We start from the raw sequence: 17648 nt of genomic DNA on the forward strand, positions 1-17648 counted from the left end.
GCAGTTTCTTCAATGGAGCCTTGAAATTACACTATTAAATCATATCAATATGAAAAGGTGACTTGCTGCAATTAATGTAACTAGAACAGGAAAGCATTTTTGATTCACCTGGTCCTGCAACACCCTGTCCCCCTTTTTTAGTTGCCTGTGTGGCATTACAAACGGGAATATGAAGGGGTAAATATTCCTTGAATATGTAATGCTCAAAATACTGTGCTCAGGACTGTGCAAAACAGGGCCCAGGTTGTCAGTTTTAACAGATATGTTGTCAGATTTGCAGAATGCAATCACTCACAGCAGAGAAAATCCAATAATCTTGAAAAATCAAACTGAAAATTCTGGGAACAGTCAGCAGGCAGGATTCCGTGGAGCGGTGTGATCTCTCAAAAGAAACATGGGATTTAAAAACGGACAGGACGAGGGTGAAAGGAGAAACACATACACATGCAGAAGAAAGCTGTGTGTACAAAGCCTTTCATGATCTCAGGACATGCCAAAGCACTTTACAACCAATTTAGCACTTTTGAAGTGTAGTCACTATTGTAATGTAGGAAACACGGCAACCAATTTGCACGCAGCAAGATCTACAAACGGCCAAGTGATAATGGCCTGTCAATCTGCTTTAGCTATAAAGACAGAAAATGCTGGAAATGCTCAACAGGACTGGTAGTGTCCTTGGAGAGAGAAAGAGTTAATGTTTCAGATCTGTGACCTTTCATCAGGGCTGGGAAAAGTATTTCCAGCATTTTTCTTTTGTTGTTGTTTTTATTCCAGCGTCTGCAGTATTTTGCTTTTGAATATTTTTTTTAGATGTTGGTTGAGCGATAAATATTGGCCAGGATAACTCTCTGCTCTTCTTCAAAACAGTGCCATGATTTTTGTTCGTTTTATCCCCCAGGATAGAAGAAAGTGCCTCGGTTTAACATCTCATCTAAAATCCCCATTTACATAAGAACATAAGAAATAGGAGCAGGAATAGGCCATTCGGCCCCTCTAGCCTGCCCCGCCATTCAATAAGATCATGGCTGATCTGCCCCAGGCCTCAACTCCTCTTTCGTGCCAGCTCCTCATAGCCCTCAACTCCCCGACATTTCAAAAATCGATCTACCTCCTCTTTCAGTGATCTCGCCTCCACAACTCTCTGGGGTAGAGAATTCCAGACATTCACTACCCTCTGTGAGAAGAAATTCCTTCGCATCTCAGTTTTAAACGAGTGTCCCCTTGTTCTGTAACTATGTCCCCTAGTTCAAGGTGGAAACATCTTCTCAACATCTACCCTGTCAGGCCCCCTCAGAGTGCTGCGTTCCCTCAGTACCGACACCAGAGTGTCAGTATAGATTTTTCACTCGAGTCTCCGCTGTGGGATTTGAACCCACGACCTTGTGACTTGGTTGCCACAATAGCAAGAGAAATTAAAGACATATGAGAGACACACAGAGCGTAGGAAAGGTTGAGATGGTGGGGCTGGGAGAGAGGCAAGTAGAAATGGCCACAGACCAAGATGGCAGAATTGGGTCAGGAGCCCAGGGGGAAGAGTATACAGGACAACACCCAGTTGGTACATCCACCATGCCAGCCTAGTGTTCCTCTGAAAATTCCACACTCCAAGAACTAACCCATCTTCCCTTTTCCCACTGTCTAAACATCAACATTCCCATCTTGGCTTGACAACTCAAGGGTTGTGGAGGGGGTTGGGGGGGGGGGCGGGTGAGGAGGGGAGTGTGCAAATTTGCGCATTGCGAACAGGAAAAGCACCCTGAGGCCCGGAGCTGTCTCAGGGAGATGAAGATAGAAAATGACAAAAATAAAGGATTTAAAAATGTTAGAAAACATGTTCCCCGATGTGACTCTATCACATGAGCAGGGACACGTTTTTAATGAAAAGTTAAAATTTTCTGTTTTATTTTTGATTGCTGTCGGAAACTTCATCCTGCCCGTGGATAAGGTTTCCTAAAAAATACAAAGGCCACTTGGCCTTTTCACCTGCCCGTCGAACATTGGGTTGGCTGGGCAGTGAAAAATTGCATTTAATTGGTACTTTAATGGCCTTAATGTGTCTGTTAATTGTTGGCAAGCTCACTGCCTACTCCCCCGTGCGCCCACAGACTGAAATATCGTGCGAGTGCGCAATAATGTCGGGGTGCACACCCACCCAATGAGGTAAAAATTCTGGTCCATTTGTGGGGGAGACTCTAACCAGGGGCCATAAATATATGATCATTAATAAATCCAGCTGACAGTTCAGGAGAAAATTCTTTACTCCGAAAGTGGTGAGAATGTGGAACTCACTTGTACATGATGTAGCTGAGGTGCGTAGTATAGAAGCATTTAAGGCAAAACTAGATAAGCGAGTGGGGAAGAAAGGACTAGGAGGATCTGGTGGAAGAGTGAGATGGAGATGACGGGGAGGAGGCTCATGTGGAGCATAACCACCAGCATGGACCAGTTGGGCCAAATGGCCTGTTTCTGTCCTGTAAATGCTATGTAATTCCCACCCCACATCACTGACATCTCTCGCAACAAGAAGCCAAAGTCTGAAGTTATTAAAGTGAATAAGGGTGAACCAGTCAGAGTGCACTTGTCAACCAATCAGCACCCTTTCCTCCTGTAGCGTAACTTGTTGTTCCGAAATTTGGTGTTCTTGGTTTAAGTCCTGATGAGTGCCAGATGAAAAGCTTTGACAGCATGTCTGTTTTCTCAGCAATACTTAAGTGAATGATTAAGGCCCAGTGACTTGCAAAGTGATTAATAGAAAGATGCGGAAATGTTCCTTGACCTTGTGTTGAGCTTCTTTAAAACAACATAGAAGGTCACAGTTAGAGAGGGAGAGATCTATGTGGAAGTGGGAAGATGAAATTTGATTTCTTCAATCACCCTCAGCCCGTGACCTTCATTATAAACAGCTGGAATCCCAGAAATTGATTCTCAAAAGACTGTAAAAGTCCCAGATAATTAAAGTGGGATTTGACTTGTTCAAGCACTGCAAATGGGTGAGAGAGAAATCAGGTTGATGTGCAGCAGTTGATACATCTGCTGTGCATTTGTGCACAGCACGACAATCTCTTCATACAGCCGAGCTTCTCTCCCAGGGACAAGCAAGAAGGAAGCATGTGCTGTGTAATTTCTCTGCTCAAGAATCCTGAAAGAAAGGATTCCGTACTAGGGAGTGAATCTCCAATGTGTAGCTAAAAGGGAGCAGAGGTTCCGGGGTTGGCCATTTCAAAATAGCCCCACTGTGCGCTCTGTTTCAGTTCAGTATTTGTAGTAATTGTTTCAGAGCGAGATTAATGTGTGGCTTTGAGAATACTCCTTGAGAAATACAGATAGCAGAAATTCTCTTGATGGCAATGTTATTCCAAGGTTGCTGTCCATGTGTCACGAGAGTGACTGTGCAGTTTACGATCGGTCACCTGCTGTGTAACAGTGGCAAAGAATTGATCGATGAAGCTGCTTGCTAAGTACCATCATGGCCTCTGGGCACCACCGAATGTTCAATATTCCCACAATTAACCTTCGCAACACCAATACTTTCTTAGAAAAATATTGTTCCCTGGACACTGGCAGCATTGGCAAGGCCACATTTAGCATTGCCAATTTCCCAGGTGCTTGGGTGGTGGGACTGCCCCTTAAACTGCTGCAGCCTGTGTTGGGAAGGGAATCCCAGGATATCAACCTGGGACGATGATTGAGCAGATTAATACTTTAAAGGCAAAGCGTTTAACCTAAAAAGTTGTGCATCTGGAGTAATGTCTTGGTTAGGCCACACTTAGAGTTCTGATTGTCAGATTATAAAAAGGACATAGAGGCACCAAGGGTGCAGAAGAGATTTACAAGGATGATACCAGATGGGTGGGTACACGTATCAGGAAAGCATTGACAGGCTTAATCCCTCTTGATAAAGGAAGTCTGCGGGGCGCCCTAATAGAGATCTTTAAAGTTATTGGTGGAATGTTACAGTCCCATTGTGGCGAGGGTCGGGCTCTGAAATGAGGTGATCCGTTCAAAGGTCCATTGAACAACAAGACTGGAAAATCCCACTGGCGGGCGGGGCTGTAAAATTCTTTGCTGGAATGGATACGGAGAGAAAGGGCAGGATTTTGAATTTGGCGAGCGGCCGGGAAACAGGCCACTGCCCGCGATGGGCCCCCAACCCCCAATTAACGGCCAACCAGCATGAAAGGCTCAGCACTGCCTGGGCTGGGGGGGGCGGCGAGAAGAGGGCAAAGCGCTGAAGCCAGCGCTGTTGAGGAGTGGCCCTCATAGAAAACTCCCTGAAGGCAGACAGCTGCCTCAGGGAGCTGAAGAATTCAAAAGCCATAAATAAAGGTTTTCAAAATGCCGAAAAGCACCAGGATCAGTCACCTGATGTAAATTCTGTCCAAACGTTTTTTTTTAAATTAATATCAGAAACCTCATCCTGCCCTTGGATGAGGTTTCCTCAAAAAGGCAAAGGCCGCCTGGTCGATTTGCCCGCCCGCCAACCATAACGTTGGACGGGCAACGAGAAATCGCCGTGGATTACTACGTTAATGGCCTTAACAGGCCTCTTAATTGTTGGTGGGCGAGTGCGCGATGATGTTTGGGACGCTCGCCCGACATCATCACATGCTGCTTCAGCTGATGCCCAATGTTTCCACTTGTTGGGAAAAGCATAACCAGAGGCCATCAATAGTCACCGAGACATCCACCAGGGAATTCAGGAGAAACTTCTTTACCTGTGAAAGATCCCTGCCTTTATTCTTCCTGATCTCCTCTACTTCTTTGTCACCTCCTCCCTCCTGATAGCTTCTCCTACCTTGAGCCTTAAATCTCTCAACACGTTTCTTGCCTCCTTCTCACTCTCTTTCTTTCTCTCTCCTTTTCTGTTTCGCCACAATGGCTTCTTCTCTCTCTTGTTCTTTATAGATCCAAATATACCTCCGTGCCTGTACTTCATTCCTGCCCCTGCATCATCGCTGTGTTGAAATTGAGATTCATCACGTGGTCATCCAACAAAGTTTATTCGTCTCCAGAGCTTGCAAACTACAGACTTTCTCACTGACCTGACCCTTCCTTTGCTTCCCCTTTGCAGCCTTCCAGGTTTTTGAATGCAGAGGTTAGTGTCACCTGATCCCACCATCCTTAGGGTTTAGGGCTGGCCTTGAGTCTTCAGGAATTAAAGATTAATTACCCAGGACTCTGCTGCAAGAAACCAGAGTGAAAAATGATAGGCAGGAGTGAAAACCAAATATCATGCGTATTTTTTCCATTTACTCTGAACACTTTTCTTTCTTATTTGTAATATGTTGGCGATAGGAGGGAAGGAAGTACTGTCTCACTGACAGTCAAGGGTCATCCCATTGGGTGGGGGAGTGGGGGGGAGAACCTGCTCAGTTGCTAATGGTGGTGATGGATTGGTGGCGGGGCAGGGGGTTGTCCTGTGAGAATGAACTTGCTGAGACAGTCAATGTTGGGAGCAAGTCCATTGGATGCAGGAGGCCCTGGATTAAGTCCAACCAAAGTTGGCAGCCTGCCTACTTCCTGATCTACACTGGTCCCGTTTTTATTCTTTGCGAACTGAGTGAAGTCCTGCATCTCTGAGTTTCCCAATGCAAAAGAAGGGACCTCGGCGACTAAAAAAAAAATAATGGATTATCCCCCTGCCTAATGACACCAAACTGGAATGTGGTTCTGTTCTTTCAAGGCTTACTTGAATTGACTTGTGTCCCTGGATTAACTGCTTTTCCTTGGCAGGGTTACATGCTTTGACAGTAAGAGAATCAAATATTTACAGGCTTGAGCGCCCTGTATAAACTGAGCATTGATGAGATGATGACCTCCCGTTTAGTCGTGCACTGAAGGACATTCAATTTTGTTACAAATATGATACGGACATAAACACAGCAGAGCCAGACAGCTCGGTTCCATGACCCAATCTAATTTTGTTCAGCTTGCTATGTAAACAAAGGTCTAACTTTACAGCCACAACTCTGAGAATACACAGGAAGCCATGGAAATTTAAGATAAATAGGAATAATTTACAGCGCACAGTCAGACATTTCTAAATAAATTTTATGTACATATATATCTGAGCTTGTATCTGTATGCACGCTCTCTGGCTAAGTTCCACATTGAATAGATGATGTGATTTACATTTCAGTTATTCCAGGGCAAGTAGTGAATGGGATACTTCTTGGATTTCATTGCAGAGTGCTTCTGTGCTTTAGCCTGTTTGGAGCAAAAGGCATTAAAGGAGATGATGAGGAAGCAGCTGGGCCTACAGAATTGAGACAGCTCATGATCAATAGGAACAGGAGGGGGCCATTCAGCCCCTCCAACCCACTCTACCATTCAGTTAGATCACACCTTGACTCCTTTCACAGTGCCAGGAGGAAACTGGTTGTTAGGTAATGAGCATTCCAGTTGCTGAAAGCTCTTAATATTTCAAAAGTCATGTTTCTGAATGACATTCTTTCTTGTTTACTTTATTCTTAGAAATAACTGGGCTGTTTTCTAGAAGACTTCACACTCTTTCAGTAGCCACGGGAAGTTTGAGAAGAGATTGGGGGGGGGTGGGGTGGGGTACAGTGTGCCTGCAGAACTCCCATCTTCATTTTCTCTTTAAGTGTCACAGACTCCCTTTAAAAAGGGTGTTGCAATTTTGGCGTTGTCTGCACAGCCTCTCCTGCTATGGTCTAAGGTGAGGGCAGGCTGGAGATTAGCGATTTATCCTCTGCCCCTGTGTATAGTTGCCCGCTACCATAACCAGCGGTGCCCTGCTCACGGATGCCAAAAGCAGCACACGCTTTATCCTGGTTGCCGCGCAGCTCAAGTGTTCTGGGATTTGACTTTTCGCTTTTGTCCGAACAAGAGGAACGGATAGAAAGCAGGCTTGCAGAAGCGTAAATTATTCCCAGGCCAGTGGGGGAAAATGCAATGATGGCTTCAAACATTTCAGTTCTGGTCTTAACCTCCTGGAAAACAAGAGGTAATCACTTGAATACGAGTCAAAGCAACTTGCCACCACTCTCCAACATAGCAAGGTAAATAATTGTTACTGACTCTCATAAGGGTAGTTTGCTCAGTTTAATTTATTTTATATTAAGCCATGGCCTCTATATTAAAGTAATTATGGTACTTTCTGGTGCTAATGTTTACCCGATGTCCCTTTTCCCCTGTATTGACGGTAATGGTGCTGCTGCTTTTGATCAGCAGGATAGGTAGAATGTTCAGGCTGGCAATGCAGAGGCGCTGTGCGATGCTTTGACACCAGTTCACCTTCACCACAGTGGATTTTCCACCAGCGAAGGATCAGACAAAGTCCAAAAGGGGCGATTCCCTTTGCGCATTCCTTTTGGGTCCAGCTGGCAAGGAAGAAATTTGTTCAGCTCGGAGAGTGGTTAGAATGTGGGACTCAGTCCCAGGTAGGGTGGTTGGGGCAGATCACGTAGTTTCCGCTCCGGGACAAGCACATGAGGGAGAAAGGAAGAGAAGATTGTAGCGATAAGGATAGTTGAAGTCGGTTGGGAGGAGTATAAACACCAGCATTTTAAAAATATTCTTTCATGGGATGTGGGCGTCACTGGCAAGGCCAGCATTTGTTGCCCGTCCCTAATTGCCCTTCGACTGAGTAACTTGTTAGGCCATTTCAGAGGGCAGTTAAGGATTGACCACGTGGCTGTGGGCCGAGGTTGACCTGTAGGCTGGGCCAGGTAGTGATGGCTGATTCCCTTCCCTAAACGACATTAGGGAATCAGATGGGTTTTCACGACAATCGATTATAGTTTCATGTCACTATTGCTGAAACTAGCTTTTATATTCCAGATTTTTTTTTTTAATTAAATTTAAATTCCACCAGCTGCCATTTGACCTCATGTCCCCAGAGTATTAGCCTGGGTCTACGGGATCGTTAGCCGAGTGATAATACCACTATGCCACCATCTCCCCAGCATGGGGCTATTGGGCCATTTCTGTGTGTGGACTCAAATGTAATACGATGTATGGCAAGTCATGCAAAGGCAACAAGTATGCTTCCCATTGCATTAATTGTGCTGGAGCTACGTTGGTTCAGGGAGCGTGAAGAAATAAAGCATCCCTCTTCCCTGCATTGTGAACCTTTTTCCATGTTCAGACTCTGATAGACTTGAATTGATTCTAACGTTCACCTATAAAGAGCCTTGATGGTATCATAGTCAGGAAAGATTACAGTAAACCAGTTTGAATTGGCTCTGCTCATGCAGGTCAATTGGAATCAACTTCAAACTGAGATGTGCAGAGATACGTTCTAAAACCATTGAGGCAGGGAAACTCGACAGATACAGTAAGGTGATGAGAGTTGAAGGGTAAATTGTTGGTAAGCTACAGGGGGATTGTAGCTTTTCATAATTTAACATAGCAGCATGGGGCATTGGGTAAAAGTGCCCACCATCTGTTTCTAAATAGGAGATTTTTTTCACCGTAGGTGGATTGAAGTCGAGGATTATTCTCAAACTAAAAATAAGGAAGTGGAGAAGAGTATGTCAAAAGACCTTCAGCAAGAGAAAGTCAGTGAAAAATGACATACTTAGGCCCGTAACCACAGCTTAATAGTTCTACAGCTTCCCTGAAATTTTACACTGGTACTCATTGTGACGGTCGAGAGTTGCTGAGAGTAGTTTTATCAATCAGCCTTCCTTTGTAAGCTAATTTGAATTGGATAATGCATGGGCAATGGACACTCTGCTCACTGTTTAATCTCTGACATTGGGAAATAGAGGAGGTTGTCACCTTTGCCCCTGGAGGTGTTAGCTGTGGCTCATTGGGTCGCGCCCTTGTTTCTGAATTAGATGATTGTGAGTTCAAACTCCATTCCAGAGACTTGAGCTTGTAATCCAGGCTAGCATCCCCGTAAAAGCACTGATGGAATGCTGCACTGTCAGAGGAGCCATCTTTTGGATGAGATGTTAATCCACCTTCTCAGGTGGACATAAAAGATCCTGCATCACTATGTCAAAGAAGAGCAGGGGCATTTTCCCTGGTGTCCGGGCCAATGTTTATCCCTCAGCCAGCACCAACAATACAACAGCTTATTTGGTCATATATCTCATTGGCTGTTTTCTACTTTACGGCACTTCAAAAATATTTAATTGGTTGTGAAGCATTTTGAGACATCCTAAGGTGGAGAAAGGTGCTATAGAAATGAAAACTCTTTCCAACCCTCAAAACAAATTGTTGGTAGTTCATTAATAAACATGGTGCTGATTAAATGAGGCGAGTTTGTTTGTGGCACTGTGGCAATGATGAGGCTTATTCCTTCATGGGACGTTTGAAATGTCATGAAACTCCAGATCAGTCAATATTCCAAGATCCGTTAACAGAACTTTTCCTGTCTTTAAATAGCTGAAGGATTGATTTATTATTTCCTCATGTATTGTTGAGCTTTAATCCATTTGATAAGGGAACTGAAATCTCATTGACTTCCTGCGTTCAGGCCTGAGTAACAAGTCACATTGAAAATGCATCCCACTCATTAACTTCTGGAAATATGGTGCCACCTGTAAAATTAACTACAAGTCCTGACCAGAATATCTCCCAATTTGTCCAAATTTTATTTTAGAATGTTTTTTCTTTCGTTGGTGGTGTTATCATAGAAGTATGATTAGAGCACTCCAGTGCCAGCATTTTGGTGGAACTATCCAATTAGTCCACTCCCCCTGCTCTTTCCCCATACTCTTTAAGTATTTATCCAACTCCCCTTTTGAAAGTTATTATGAAATCAGCTTCCACCATCCATTCAGGCAGCACATTCCAGATCACAACAACTCACTTGCTGCAAGAAAGAAACGTTTCCTCATGTTGCCAATTACCTTAAACTGTGTCCTTTGGATATTGACCCTTCTGCCAGTGAAAACAGCTTCTCCTTACTTACTCAATCAAAGCCCGTCATGGTAATGAACACCTCTATTCAATCTCCCCCTTCATCTTCATTAGTCCTGAACTGGCCTTTTTACAAAGGTGCTGAGGAAGTTGCAAAAAAAATAAGATTTGCGGGGCTCATACAGGTACTGAGATGTTATAAATATTAGGGAAGACTGAACAAACTGGGGCTCTTTTCTCTGGAAGAGTGAAGGCCGAGAGGTTACCTATTGGAAGTATTCAAAATTATGAAGTGAATTGATAGGGTAGACATGGAGATGATGTTTTCATTTCTAGGGGAGAGCAGAACTAGGGGCTATAAATATAAGGCAGTCACTAATAACCCCAAGGGAGAATTCAGGAGAAACTTCTTTGCCCAGGGAGTAGAATGTGGAGTAGTTGAGGTAAATTGCACTGATGCGTTAAAGGAAAGGTTAGATAAACATATAAGGGAAAAAGGAATGGAAGGATTGGCTGATAGGCTGAGATAAAGAGCGGTAGGAGGAAGCACAACAGGACCATAAACACCAGCGTGGAACTGTTGGGCTAAGTGGCCTGTTTCTGTACTGTGCATGGGTGATGTGTGTATACTAACCGTCCCTCGTTCCATGGCCACTGAATTTGAAATAGTGCCGCTGAAGAATCCTTTCAATTCCGCTCAGTATCTGGGGTGTGTTTGTGTGTGTATGTGGCGTGTGTGTTTGTGTGTGGCATGTGTGTGTGTGTTTGTGTGCGTGTGTGTGTGTGTGCAAGGCCTCTTCAAGTAATCCTCCTCTCAAGGCTGAGGAGTTTTTATGACATTTCCTCCTAACTCTGCCTTGTTGGGTCTTTCATCATGTGAAACCATCCTTTCAAACTCCAGGCTCTACAGACCACCCAAAAGCAAATGCTTGTGGGAAATGTCCTGTCAAACGAACCACACATTTCACATGTGAACTCCCTCCAGCAACAGTCTGATATTTCTGTGCAGCTTTATGCCACCGACTGTATTTTGTGGCTCTGGGGGAAGCCAAGTCATCTTGCCATTCATCATTTGCAATTTGGAAACGTGACATGGGTTTATTAATGAGGCTGTTTGCTGGATAATAAATGGTGCCTTTCTTGCGCATTAACCTGACGCATTCCTGCAATCGTTTTACTGGGAACACAAAGGGTATGCTTGTTCCTGTGAGCGCACGCCATGGTGTAAAATTAAAACTGTGCAGAAGCTTGGTACAAGCCGAGCAACTGCTTAACATGTAAAGTAATTGCATTTCGTGGTGCTTCAGCATGTCGCCGGACAGGTCATCTCTCTTCTCTTTTCCCTCCCAGATATTGACACACTCTTAGGACCCTGCAGCTCGTAACTTCTGAAAAGCAGTGTCAGATAGCCAGAGGTAAAACCTGCTCAAATTGCAGACAGCGTGTTTTCTGTTAGGGTACAGCATTGACGCTAGCCAGTCAAGAAATGCTGAAGAAATCCAGGAATCTGATGACAGCTTGCCAGAACTTTCGGACTCTCACGCGCCCAGTTTCAAAACACACGTTTCAGCAAAAGGAAGAGACAGCTTGCATTTATATAGCGCCTTTCGCAAGCTCAGGATATCGCAAAGCACTTTACATTCAAGGAAGTACTTTCTTTGAAATGTACTCACTGTTGTAATGTAGGAAACACGGCAGCCAATTTGCCGCACGGCAAGATCCCATGAACAGCAATGTGATAATGACCAGATAATCTATTTTTTGGCAGGGGGTGGGGGAGTGATGTTGATTGAGGGATAAATATTGGCCTGGACACTGGGGAAAACTCCCCTTCTCTCCTTCAAAATAGTGCCATGGGATCCGTCACATCCACCTGAGCGGGCAGACGGGGCCTCGGTTTCCTGTCTCATCCGACAGACGGATACGTCCTGTGATGGCGGTGACCAGGTTACAATGCATCTTGTAGTAGACATGTTGATTTTGGAAGGTTTTGCTGGATGGCTGTCACATTTGTCTGGGTGTGCAGGCCAACAATAGCTCCCGTGTGAAGTGCTTTGAGACATCGCGCTAGGCTGAAGCCCTCAATAAATGCAACTAGTACAAAAATTTTTTAAAAAGACCATACAAGACGGTCCAATTTTCTTAATGTTCTGAAAGGAAACTAAGGGGGTCTATCTCTAATTGGACCTCACTGCATGAAAAAATGAGTTTCCAGCTAGACTTTTTTTTTCCACAGGTCAGTTTGACCTGTATATTTATTTCAATTCGCCCTGGTACAAGCCAAGTGTTTCATGTGGTTGGAATGATTGTTCTTCACCAATAGCCAAGACATCTGGCTCTGGTGGAAAATTGCAGCTACTTGTGTGTTTTTTTTTTGCCTTCACTTGTGGGTCAAACAAATGGCAACAGAACCAATTGCCCTGAAAAAGCTCAGTGCAACCATCTGCATAACAAAGAGCCATTCACAGCAGATTTTTGAAACCCGTGGAGTTGGCCTTCAGCCTCGGCTGCGAGGGTAACCACTCTCATCTCTGCAGACCTCCAAGCCACACTCCCACAGACTTGAGCGTCTCAGCTGACACTCCCAGTGCCGCACTGTCGGGGGGCTGCCTTTCAGATGAGACACATGGCCCTGCCTCCTTCTGATACAAAAGTGGAGAATGGGAACAGGGGAGTTATCCCCTGTGTCCTGGACACTATTTATCCTTCAGTCAACATCGCTAAACTGATCTGATCATTCTCCCATTAATGAAGTGTGATGGAGGTGCAACAACTGGAAGACTTGTGCTGAAATCGGCTAACTTTTCAAACATCGTAATAAGTGGATTTGTCAAAGTAATTGCTTCAGTAGGCAGTTGGAGAACTGTGATAGGCTTTGAGTTTGCACTAATCCCATTTTCTATCGTAGTCCATTAATAAATATTGTATTGTTAATGCTTGACCTGTTTCTAATTCCCCACTGCCTCGCTTTCACCAGCTTGTGGGCCACGCAAAAGGCTGCAGTTCATTATCTGGCCAGGCACCAGAAGCAATGTCCCACACAGGGCAATGATCTTGGCCATTTTTGCATATTTTACAGACTGACAACTGCTGTTGGCGCTGTAAAAATACTTAATGCAGGTGTACGATGGATCATTTCTTTGCTGTTTGAACAAGATGGTAACCTGTGTAATGCCTCCATTAAAATGACAGGGAGAGGAATTTGACGCATGTGAGTTAAGCATTCACACAATGGTATCAACACGAGTTCTTTCCAGCCTTAATATGTGGAAAGGACACTCAATGTTTCCCTTTACACTGGAGCATATTTGTGACAAAACATTGCCAGTGAAAAACAAAGTGTATTGATATGGTATGCAAATGGTTTTATTCCACATTGATTTACATCTAAGAAAATCCTCTGAATAATTATATTTAATGTTAAAGAGTTGTTTTTTGCATTCGGAGATGGTTGTTCTTTGGAGTAAGAATCTGTAGCACAGAAGCCAAGTATAAATAATCAATATCCCTCTCTCGGAGAAAACACTTCACAGCTAGTGCTTCAAGATATGAACTCTCTTGGATTCACCAATGACAACTTGCATTTATACAGCACCTTTAATGTAGGAGCATCTTGAGGTGCGTCACAGAGGCTACATCAGGAAAGAAAACCAACATATAGCTCAAGAACGAGGCACGTTAACTGTGGCCGTTTAAAACTTGGTCAAAAAGGTGAATTTGATGTAGGATTTCAAGTAAAAGGAATGGAAGGGAATGTTTATGGGATATTAGCTTTAGGGGATATTAGCTTTAGGGTACTGAAGGTAAGGATCAACTGAGACTGAAACGCCTTGGAATGGTTTCAAACACACTGAATAATTTTATTGACACTGGGTATGATTTGCTGGTCCTGCCAGAGGTGGGCATCATCGTGGGCGGAGCGGAAAAATTTGGAGAGCGTCCAAAATTCAACTGATTGTTGGCCGTTCTCCTAATCCTCCTGCCCCGCCCACAATGATGCCCACCACTGGCAATGCTAGAAAACCCCGGCCATTAAGACAGGTTTCCAGGTTAAAAGTACCATACAGACTCGCTCAGCAGAGACCCGGAATCTGTTTAAGGAGGTGAGGGGTTAATGTTTCATCAGCCACTTCTCCTTTAAACTGCTTCTTGGATCTCCTGGAAAAATCGGTGCTTGCCTGGAGTTTCGTGCATTATCTTTTCTAAAAGCTGTTGTTGGGCAGAATTGCAAAAAGTGGACTTATTTTTTCCCCCCCCAATTACTTGCAGGCAAATGTGGTTTTGTTAATCGTTGCTTATATTTTCAGGGTTTGTGCCCTTCAGTGTTCAGCAGGTTTTAAACAAGAGCTCTCCTTGAGGGAGATAGCAAGTCAGCCATTTAACAACAGCCACAGCTATAGTGTCGCTCTTCATCTTTCAGATTCTCCCATTTGACTTGAAATCACCACAGTGCTGGTTTGATGGCCCTTCTCCATATCCTCCTGTCAGTCATCCACTCCTCTTCCAGTCTCACTGTGTTTAATTCTCTCATCACCACATCTTCCCATCTGGTCTGAGGCCTTCCTCTTCTCCTTCTTCCTGGCAGTCCCAACTCCACCGCTCACTTCCCTACATTCCCCTCTCTCTCTTTCTCTGTACAACCATTTCAATCTCTTTTTGACTACTTTCTTCGATGCTCCTGAAACCTTCACTGACATCCCCTGATGTGTTGGTTCCTGATTTTGCCCTTTCTTGTTACTTGAGACTAGAACTAGGGGACACAATTTAAAAATAAGTGCTCTCCCATTTAAGATGGAGATGAGGAGAAATCTTTTTTCTCAGAGGGTCATGAACTTTTGGAACTCGCTTCCCCAGAGAGCAGTGGAGGCAGGCTCATTGAATATGTTTAAGGCAGAAGTAGATATATTCTTGACTAACAAGGGAGTCAAAGTTTATTGGGGGGGCTAGGTGGGGAATGTGGAGTTCAGGCCACAATCAGATCAGCCATGATCTTATTGAATGGTGGAGCAGGCTCGAGGGGCTGAGTGGCCTACTCCTGCTCCTAATTTGTATGTTTATATATTCACATATCCGTCCTAGTGTCTGTGCCTCATTAGTATAAGTTTTATTTATATTAATCTGTGATGCTGACCCTCACTGCAACAAAAACAGCTTGTTCTCTGTTTTCTCTCATTGGTGGTTCAATACAAACAGTCCATTCCTCGATTGGATTTTGACCCCTTAAAATTTTCTCTTGCTTCTTTTCCTTGAATTATCTATTGACTGCGCATCCTTCGCTTGCCGTTCACCCTTCAAATCCTCTTTCACAGAGCGTTCATCCCACTAGTCCAGATTTTCAAATGCGTTCCTTTATCGACCGAATGGTTTTCAGGCAAGCGAGGTAGACTCATAGGCGATGACAGCGCAGAAGGAGGCCAATCAGCCCATCGTTTATGTGCCAGTCGATAAAGGTCTGACTACACTAATCCCATTCTCCAACTCCTGACCCTGTTCAGATACCTGATCCCAGTCCAATGGCCTGACCTGTCAGCCGTGGTCAAATTGAATGGTGGGTGGGGCCTCGATGAGCTGAATGGCCTTTTTCTGTTCCTACAAGTCATTAATAATAATTCTAACAGGAAGTTTGCAGAGGCATTTAATGAATAAACCAGCTGACAATCAATCAATGACCCGTGCTCTCTGTTTCTGAGCTCTGAAATTAAGGAGATGGTCTGAAATGCTCGATTCTAGTCCTGGAAGTTACCGCGCTCCTCCTTGCCTCCTGGAACCATAGAAGAATTCTCCTATCGGTGGACGGTGCCCACTTTCAATAATGTGGGGGCTAGGAACCTTGCAGGAAGGGAGGGAAAGACATATTAGTTGGGCAAAGAGGGCATCTGAGGGGAGGAATTTGCAATTTATCTGATCCTTCTCGATCCCTGTGTTTACGCAATCCTTTCGAATGGAATGATAAGAGCCCTCGTTTTCTTTACACAGAGCTGCTGCTGAAAGATAAGCAGCACTGCTGTCAAGCAAGTGCGTATTGGTGGGGAGGTACGCTCCAACTCTACATGGTACGGGCATTTAACCTGTAAATAGCTTTGGGGAGAAGGAGAGAGAGGAAATGTGAGACTGAGCTGAACGCACGGGGGAAAGCCTGAATCGCCAGCTCTTTGAGCAGTGCATGCTGCATGCTTAGCAGTCTCCAAGGTGCAGAAAGATCCAATTTTAAACATAGCAACAAATCTTGCGTCAGCTGAAGAGAGGAATGGTTGACTGTAAATATTGAGAGTATAGAAAGGCAGCTGGTCGGGGTTGGCAAACTGCTAAACTAAACAATTCTTTATTATCTGACCTGAAAGAGACTGTAAACACATTAGGCTGCAGAAAATGCACTGCACACTTGTTATGACACCAGGCTGATTGATTAAGTGCTGGAGTTCTCTGTAACTAGTGTCATTATCTCAGGATAATGGACAGCTTTTGGTTCCTGTGTGACTAATCTACTATGCTGTATATTAAATGCCATGCAGTTAAATCTTCCTTAAATACTCTTTAGTAATCTCCACCCTCCTCCTTATAACCCATAGGATCTGAATACAGCGATGTGCTTCCTGAGTCCTTCCCCTCCTCTCCGGCAGAGCCTCTGCCGCGATTCCTGGTGGAGCCAGATGATGCCTACATTGTCAAGAACAAGCCAGTTGTAATGACCTGCACAGCAACCCCAGCAACGCAGATCTACTTCAAGTGCAACGGTGACTGGGTGCACCAGAAGGACCATGTGACTGAGGAGAATGTGGATCAGATCACAGGTAAATGTGTGAACCCATTCCAGTCTTTCAAATGCTCCTCTCATCTCTTGGGTTAGAAGGGTTACCCTCGACTGAGGCCCTGTTCCAGGGATTTGAACACAAAATTCGCAATGGACGTTCCAGCGCAGTACTGAGGGAGTGCTACACTGCCGTCTTTCAGCTGAGATGTTAAACCAAAGTCACGCCTCCCCCTCTCAGTTGACATAAAAAGGCCAATGGCACTATTTGGAAGAAGAGCAGGGGAATTCTTCTCAGTGTCCGAGCCAAGATTTATATTTTAGCCAAAGTCAAAATAAAAATGAGTTGATCTGGTTTTCTCGCATTGCTGTTTGTGGGAGCTTACTTAGCGCTGCTCTGCTTCCTCCATCATCCCAGTGACTGCACTTCAAAACAATTACTTCATTGGCTCCAAAGAGCTTTGGGGCATCCTAAGGTTGTGAAAGGCACTGAATAAATGTTGCTTGCATGGGAACTTGAGATTTTCTTTGGAGGGTTATTTTCTCTGTAAATTGAGAGAGTAGAAGAGATCTTCATCCATTCATCCCAAATAAAGAAATACTCCTGCTTTCAGGTTCTCCCTCCTTGGTTTTCTTTGTTTCTCTCTTGGAGGCATCAATTTAAACTTACCCACTAACGCACAATATGGAAGGACAGGAAGAGACCAGGCGGCTCATCGAGCCTGTTCTGACCCTCACTCTAAACAGTTAGAAAAGCAAAGAGGCGCTTTTTAACTTCTGAAATTTGTTTCTGTCAGAATGAACAAAGCTAAATAGCCCTGAGGATATAACTGCTACTTATAAGGACATTACATTTTCGTGGCAAAACACTGATTTATGCCAGAACACAAGAAATTGGAGCAAGAGTAGACCGTATGATCCATTAAGCCTGCTCCACTATTCAGTACAATCGTGGATGACCTTGTGCTTCAATTTCATTTTCCTGCCCATTCCTCCTGTCCTTTGATTCCCAGGGAGACCAAAAACCTGTTTATCTCAACGACGGAGCATCCACAACCCTCTGGGG

At 44.4% G+C, this 17648-nt stretch overlaps 1 protein-coding gene across 2 annotated transcripts in view; it reads left to right on the forward strand.

The window, feature by feature from the left end:
* unc5b (unc-5 netrin receptor B) overlaps positions 1–17648 on the forward strand; it is a 243418-nt gene that overhangs the window by 143675 nt on the left and 82095 nt on the right. Inside the window, exons 1-2 of one of the 2 annotated variants that reach the window (XM_041176268.1) lie at positions 15925–16023; positions 16404–16625. In XM_041176268.1, the coding sequence (XP_041032202.1) occupies positions 16005–16023; positions 16404–16625 (241 nt within the window). In that variant the 5' untranslated portion in view covers positions 15925–16004. Of the gene's footprint in view, positions 1–15924; positions 16024–16403; positions 16626–17648 lie in introns of those variants that run through there. The other variant, XM_041176267.1, reaches the window with a different exon arrangement.

Source organism: Carcharodon carcharias, chromosome 28, assembly GCF_017639515.1.
Source record: "Carcharodon carcharias isolate sCarCar2 chromosome 28, sCarCar2.pri, whole genome shotgun sequence".
NCBI lineage: Eukaryota > Metazoa > Chordata > Chondrichthyes > Lamniformes > Lamnidae > Carcharodon > Carcharodon carcharias.